This window comes from Catharus ustulatus, chromosome 26 (genome assembly GCF_009819885.2).
Source record: "Catharus ustulatus isolate bCatUst1 chromosome 26, bCatUst1.pri.v2, whole genome shotgun sequence".
NCBI classification, from domain to species: domain Eukaryota; kingdom Metazoa; phylum Chordata; class Aves; order Passeriformes; family Turdidae; genus Catharus; species Catharus ustulatus.
Window position 1 is genome coordinate 4,380,997 of NC_046246.1, and position 7,425 is coordinate 4,388,421.

Genomic DNA, 7,425 nt, shown 5'->3' on the forward strand with positions numbered 1-7,425 from the left:
TGGGGTCGGGGCAGGTCCAGGCTGGCCGTGCTTCCTCGTGCCTGGAAAACACTTCAGGCTCTCGTGATTTATTGGTATGAAAAAAATATTTCCACTTGAATTACACAAACGTCATCGCCTGCGGCTCCCCTGGGCCTGGCTGTGGCCAAGGCCGGGCTGTCGTTCCTGGGAGGCTCGGCCTGTGCCGGTGGCGGAGCAGCGCAGGCGGTGACGCAGAGGCCGGGGCAGCGCGGCCGCTCCATGCCCGCAACGCGGCCTCGCTGGGGCCAGGGCAGCCTCGCTGCTGCTGCTCCCTCGGCTCGTGTCTGCTCCCCGGGGCTGTGCCCAGCATTGCCGATACCCTGCCCCATCTGCAGTCCCCGCAGCCCCTCGCACCCCAACCCAGCCGCTGTTGCCCTGGGTCACACACATGGATCACTCACAGAGCCCACGAAGCCCCAGCTGTCGGGTTTTTTGCAGGGTGCGGGGGCTCCCTTTTCCCTCTGTTTTGGTGGGAAGATGAAGCTGCGAGCGGGAAGGTGTCATACCCTGGGGGGCGACGCTGCACATCTGAGCACCCCCTGCTCCGGAAACATCCAAGGGCTGGGGGGGACCAGACCGGGCTGGGAACGGGGCCGGGCTGGGAAGGGAGCTGGATCGGGCCGAGCCGAGCTGGGAATGGGGCCGGGCTGGGAATGGAGCTGGATCGGGCCGAGCCGAGCTGGGAATGGGGCCGGGCCGGGAACGGGGCCGAGCTGAGCTGAGCTGGGAACACGAACGGAGCGGGATCGGGCCGAGCAGAGCTGGGAACGGGGCCGGGCTGAGCTGAGCTGGGAACACGAACGGAGCTGGATCGGGCCGAGCAGAGCTGGGAACGGGGCCGGGCCGCTCCGCCCCGCTCCGCCCTCGGGCCCGCCCGTCCCGCCATGGCGGCGGCCTTCACCGCCCTCCGTGTCCTGCTCGGGCTCTTCTTCTCCCTCACGGGAGCCCTCAAGGTCTCGGACTGGCTCTCTGCCGACCTGCACCGGCACATGGTGAGCGGGGCCGAGCCGGGGGGAATGAGCAGCTTGGGGGCAGTGGTGCAAAAAGCAGAGAGAGCTTTGGTGTGCGGGCTCCGGGGGAAAGAACAGGTTGGGGTGCGGGGCTGAGCTCCAGGGGAAAAGAGCAGGGTTCACCCTGTTGTGGTGCGGGTGAGAATAAACAGGTTGGGACTGCAGGGTGGAGCACTTTGGATCCAAGGCTGAGCCCTTCATTGTGAGTCAGCGAGAGTTACCTGGGGTGCAGGGCTGATCCCACTGGGGTGCAGGGCTGATCCCACTGGGGTGCAGGGTTGAGTCACTTGGGGTGCAGGGCTGATCCCATTGAGGGAAATGGACTGGATGGGGTGCTGGGCTGCAGGGCCAAGAATTTTGGGGTGCAGGGTTGATCCCCTTAGGGTGTGTGTTGAGTTATTTAGGATGCAGAGCTGGTCCTCTTGGAGGACAGGACAGGACAGGGCAGGGCAGGGCAGAGCAGACACACTGGAGGGGCTGTATCCCCCCAGCCCCAGGCTCAGGGCTGCCTCGCTCCCCTCCCACCCTTCCCAGGCATCCGAGTTCGTGCGCTTTGCCAAGGTGTTCCCCCTGAAGGAGCTGGGCTTTGTGCCGGAGCCAGGCAGGTACCTGGTGGCCGTGGGCTGGGTGGAGGTGACAGCTGGGCTGTTGCTGGCATTTGGGCCCCAGCTGCTGCAGGAGATCAGCAACTTCATCCTCAGCGTCGTCATGATCGGTGAGAGCCAGTGGGCACCCGCTGCCCGTGGTGGGTACTGGGACACCCTCGGCCTGAGACCCCCATTCCCACGCTCTGCTCCTTGCCCAGGTGCCATCTACACGCTACTGGCGCTGCAGGAGCCGCTGGCCATGTGTGCCCCGGCCACCCTGTCCCTCGGCCTCCTCCTGCTGCTCAACATCCGCGGGTACCCAGCTGCCCCCCGGCCCAAGTTCGAGTGACGAGCGGCGGGAAGGACAGACAGCTCGGCCGGTGGGAAGCAATGCCTCTGTGCTATTTTCAGGGTTGACATCACATCCTGCAAGATAACCTGCTGATGAGACACAGTGTGTCCTCTCCCACCTGTGCCAGTGACTCTGGTGCTGGTTGTCCCCACACTGTGGGACCTGGGCTGGTGCTGTGGGACGGTGGCTGTGGCACCAGTGTGACGCTGCTGTGGCACTGCTCTGGCAGCTCCATTGCTAAACTCGCACAAGGTGTCCGACTCTTTCCAGCGTTTGGCCACACTGAGCAGGGGCTGGCTCTGCTCTCTTGGGGGCTTTCAAATTTTGGAATAAAACCTCGTGTTTTTCACGTTTTGCCTCCCTCTTTATTTCTGCCTCCCCCCCATGCTAAGCCTCGGGGGCTAAAGGGAGGTCTTGGGTCTGGAGGACCCAAGCCTGGACACAAGGCACGAGGACATGTGGGAGCTGGTGCAGGACAGTGGGGAGAGCCCATCTGAAGTGGGATCCCACAGACACCCAGCAATGTGCCAGGCCCCTTGCTGCACACCCAGGGAGTGACAGGAGTGAGTGCCCAGCAGGCATGTGCTTTTTGTGGAGCTTCCTCCCACAGGGAGCCACCCTCTGCCCCCCCAGATGGGCACAGCACAGGATGAACCACAGTTCATTTGAACCCTGTGTGTCTCCCAGCAAGGGGACTGGGATGGCTGTGTGGGGAGTCTGTTGGGGTGAGTGAGGGGTGTAAGACACGCCTTTACCCCTGACAGGATCTGAGGTGACAACTTTGGTGTCCCAAAAGAACACACACAAATTGCAAGGCCACAAAGCAGTGAGTCAGATGCTCACAGAGCTTGGAGGGGCCTTTGGGGCTGCTCCCCTTAAAACCAGCTTTGAAGCCAACAGAAGCACAAAGAGCCAGGAGGAGGCAGATTCCTGCTTTGATCCCTTTGGGGCATCCCTTTTCTCCCCAACTGCCGGGTGCAGAAACTTGACCCTCTGCTGCATTCATCCAGGCGTGGGTGGGAGAAGGGCCCTGGGAAATGGTATTAGATGTGGCTGGGGGCACGCAGGGGGGTCAGCCAGGCCAGTACTGGCCACTCCCACACACCCCAGCCCCGTCAGCCGGCGCAGGGGATCTTAGGGTGGCTCCAGCAGGGAATCCCCCATTACATACACACACAGGTGCTCTCCCTACTCCACTGCTGTCCCACAGGCACACACAGGGAGGCTTGGGATGGTGGGTGGGGGTCAGGCAGCCCCTGCCTCCCCCAGCACTTAAAGCCACCCCCAGCCTGGCTGGATCAGAGTGAGGAGCAGCCAGAGGGGACACAGCCGCTCCTGCCCGACCTGACCAGGTAAGTAACAATTGTGGCGTGGGTGAGATGGAGTATTCACTGTGCTAACAGTGGGAAGGAGGAGGAAAAAGGGACCACTGAGGTATTCAGAGGTTCCTCTGGGGTCTAGCTGAGGTCCCCCAGGCTCAGCAGCTGGTGCTCTCCGTGCCTCAACCTGGAGCTGGGTGCTGCTTGTACCGATTCCAGCCCTGCCGTGCTGGAAAACACCGGCTGGTGACTCAGTGCCTTCGTTGGCGAGGTGTGGGCAGGCAGTGATGGGAGGTGAAGTAACTGCAGCCCTGGATACAGCCACTGCAGCACAGCGTGGTTTTCCATGGCCAGAACCAACGGCAAACCCTGCTGTGCAGGACTGGGGGGCATGGGGGGATGCTGGCCCTGTGCTTGTACCCCCTGTCCATACCTGGGTTTCTCCATTCTGGAGCTCGCTGAGGCAGTGGGTGACTTCCTCATGTCTGGTTCCATGGGGAATTTGGGGTGCTGGGGGAGGGCTGGGGTGGGTGGCCCCACAGGCACGTGCTGTGTGGGAGGTGTTAAGCCCTGCAGCTGCTGACTGGAGCCAGTGTGGCACCTTCGGGTGCCTCCGGCTGCATCTCTGTCCCTTGGCTGTGCTGCAGCTGTGCCTGCCACTCCCTGGGAGCCCTGGCTGGGCTGTTGACAGTGACTTCTAGGCTCCCTTGTGTGGGAGGACATAGCTGGGGTCTCCTCTCCTGAGCTGAGTCCTTCTGGCAGATGATGGCATCCCTGCGGGGCTCTACCTCCAGTGCCTGTAGCTACCGCAGGTGCCAGCCCAAGAGGTTGTCCTGTCCAGGTCAACATCCCTCCCCTGTCCCCAAAGGTGCCACTGACTGTTCTCCATGCTTGCAGGATCCCGGGATGAATGGCTCGGTGCTGGGACCGCTGCTGGTGGAACACCCCGGCCAGTGCGTGCCCAACAACCCGGTGCAGTTCGTGCTGGTGCCCGTTGTCTATTGCCTGGTGCTGTGTGTGGGGCTGCCGGGCAACCTGGTGGCATTGCTGGTCTTCCTGCAGAGTGGCAAGGTGAGGAAGGCCATCCGCATCTACCTCATCAACCTCACGCTGGCTGACATCCTCTTCAACCTCACCCTGCCCCTCTGGATCCACTACTACCTGGCTGGGGGGGACTGGCTACTCTCAGAGGCCACCTGTCGCCTGGCTGGGGCTGCCTACTACCTGGCCACCTACAGCGCCATCACCTTCATGGCGCTCATCAGCTTCAACCGGTTCTGCGCGGTGCGGGCGGCGCGGCGGGCGCTGCCGCTGACCGGGCCCCGCGGTGCCACCCTGGCCTGTGCCCTGGCCTGGCTGCTGGGGCTGGGCTGTGCCGTGCCCACCCTGGCCACCCACCAGACCTTCCCCACGCACGCCGGGACCACGGCCTGCTTTGAGCAGCACGGGCGGCAGCGGGGCTATGCCTACGCCATGGTGGGTTTCTTCTCTGCCGCCTTCCTGGTGGTGCTGGGCACCTACACCTCCATCGCCCGGACGCTGTCGCTGCCCGCCACGGCCTCGCCAGGCTCCCACCGGCAGCAGGCCCGTGCCATGGTGCTGGGGATGCTGCTGGTCTTTGTGGTCTGTGTGGCGCCCTACCACCTGACGCTGGCCCCCTGGGTGGGGAGCCGGCCCCCTGCACCACTCTGTGAGCCCCCTGACACCCTGGATGTGCTGCACACACTGAGTGTGGCCCTGCTCAGCCTCAACAGCTGCCTGGACCCCCTCATCTACTGCTTCTCCATCCGGCGCTTCCGCGCTGACCTGGCCCGGACCCTGCGCAAGCTCGGCCAGTGCTTCCCGCTGCCCCCGCCGGCCCCGCCCGGGCCGGTACCCGGAGCCCGAGCATCCTCCTTCACCTCCTCCTAGCGGGGCGGGCACCAGGGTCCTGCCCCCGCCTGTGCCCGTGGGATGCGGTCCCTGTTGCCAGGTGAGGGATCGGGAGCAGTGTGGGGGGAGCCCTGGCTTCGTGCACCCCCCTCCTCCCACCCCGCTCTGCTCTCTGTGCGTTCCCTCGCGCCCACAGCTCCTGCTCGAGCACAGATCCTGCCCCCCCGCATTGCAGGCACTGGGAGGGCGTCGCTGGCACGGGGAGATTGGCTCTGGCACTTCGAGAGGGACTCGCCCAGCAATGGGAGCTGAGCCATAGTGGCGTGTGGGAACACAGAATGGCGAGGGATGCTCGGTGGTCGCTGTCGCCTCCATCCTGCAGGGACATGCATGACCAAAGACCCCCACGGCATGATCTGGGCTGCTGAGGCTGTTTGAGGTCCTGTGGCCAGTCCTGTCCTGCACTGTCCCTAAACCTCATGCCTGCACTCCTACTCCTCTTGGCCAGGATTAAAAATGAATGAGCCAAAGGCTTCCCCAGTCTCTTCGCCTGTGCCCCGAGGAGGGCTGGATATGGGGCAGCCCTGGCCCCCCAGCTCAGCCCCATTCCTGCGGCAGGACCCTGTCCCAGGGCGGCTCTTGCACCGGGGGCTGCTGAGCCCGCACCCCCTGCCCCGTCCCCTGCCCAGCCCGAGGGCGCAGCCCCCACCCCGCAGCTGCCGCCCCCGCCCCGTGAGCCCCGGCGCGGCGGGGGCGGCGGAGCGGGCGCGGGGCCGTGGGCGGCTGTGTGGGAGGAAGATGGTGTTTTCCCAGCCCTGGCTTATTCCTGCTGCCAGCACAGCCCCGCTGCCCGTGCTGCGCTGGCGGGAGAACAGAGTGGCTGCTGTGCAGCACCCCAAAGGTTCTGGGGATGGGGGTGATGGGGGGGGCTTCAGCTGCCCCCCAAATGGGGGTCCTGCTCCCCCAGCACAGCGCTGCTCTCCAGCACACTCCAACCCACGTGCATGGAAGGAAACGTGAGGCACCAGGCAGGAGGAGATGTGATGCCTAGAGGGCTGCTGGCATGGGATGGGCGGGGTGGCAGCGGGCACCAGGACGGGTGGGTGATGCTGTGCCTGCCGGTGGTGGATTACTAAGGGCTGCCTGGATGCCAGCAGAGACATGAAGGTGCTAAGCAAGGTCTGACCCTGGGGAAGGGAGTCTCCATGTGCCGTGGAAACTGTGCACCACTGTGACCCAGGGAGACCAAAGCTCAGTAAAGCCATGGCTCAGTAAAGCCATCTGTGGGATACCGTGCTGCCCATGGTGCCTGGACACTTCGGATGGGGCTGGATGATGTCTCCATGTGCCGCAGTGCTGCTGCTCAGCAGAGCTGGGACATGTCCCAAGGTACCTCTGCTCCGCACCCGGCCCTGGGCCAGCTGCCTTCGACCACCCAGTTCTTCCCCTTTTGAAGTTCATATTAAATTTTAATCCTTTTATATAACTGCTGAAGGAGGGGGCAGAGCTCTGCTCCCCGCATGCAGCAGGAGCAGCCGTGTCAGCAACGCAGGATGCTTCAGGGCCTGGTGGGCTCTGGGACTGGAGATCTCTTCCTGGGTGCTCCAGGACTTTTGGGGGGCTCTCTGCACACCAGGAGTGGGGGCAGCCCTAGCTCTGGCTCTGCCAGGGTGCCCTGTTCAGTGAGAAAGCTGGGGACATGAACCACAGCGCTGGGACATGGACATGACTGCTTAGAAACACACACAGAGCACCTGCTCGGGCCATGACCCCCCCACTTTGGGCAGGGCCTGGTGGGGTGTTCTGGGCTCAGCTTGGCACCAGGACAGGGCATGTGCCACGGCGCTGCTCCCTCCACCTTGTAGGGCGTTACCCAGGTTATTGTTCCTGCACTTCCAGCCCGCGCACGCTGTAATTATTGTTATTAAAATTATGATCAAATTACAGGGTGTGGTGTGAGCGGCTCAGCGGGCAGGCGGCAACGGGTGGCCCTGGGTCTGCTGGGGGAAGGCTGAGCCCATGGGGCTGGACACCATGGGGCTGTCCTGGCAGTCTGGGGCTGTCCTGGCACCCCAGGGCTATCCTGGCACCCCAGGGCTGTTCTGGATGATCCCGACACACCAGCGCTATCTCAGTACCCTGGGACTGTCTCTGCACTCTGCCCCCTCCCTAGCAGGGAACAGGACTGGGTGACGGTCCTGGAGTGCCCTCGGCTCCCTGGGGTGATCCAGGGGGGTGCCCACGGGTGGGTACCCCTTTTCTCG

At 63.9% G+C, this 7,425-nt stretch overlaps 2 protein-coding genes across 2 annotated transcripts; both read left to right on the top strand.

Moving 5' to 3' along the window:
* The first annotated feature begins 861 nt into the window (after positions 1–861).
* On the top strand, positions 862–2,319 carry LOC117007493 (transmembrane protein 35B-like). The gene is made up of 3 exons (XM_033080714.1): positions 862–1,013; positions 1,566–1,746; positions 1,837–2,319. Exons 1-3 carry the CDS (start codon positions 906–908, stop codon positions 1,965–1,967), a joined length of 420 nt encoding a protein of 139 aa, XP_032936605.1. The 5' UTR covers positions 862–905; the 3' UTR covers positions 1,968–2,319.
* Positions 2,320–3,393: 1,074 nt separating this feature from the next.
* On the top strand, positions 3,394–5,361 carry LOC117007484 (platelet-activating factor receptor-like). Its single transcript, XM_033080704.1, has one exon. It carries the CDS (start codon positions 4,052–4,054, stop codon positions 5,198–5,200), a length of 1,149 nt encoding a protein of 382 aa, XP_032936595.1. The 5' UTR covers positions 3,394–4,051; the 3' UTR covers positions 5,201–5,361.
* The last annotated feature ends 2,064 nt before the right edge of the window (positions 5,362–7,425 follow it).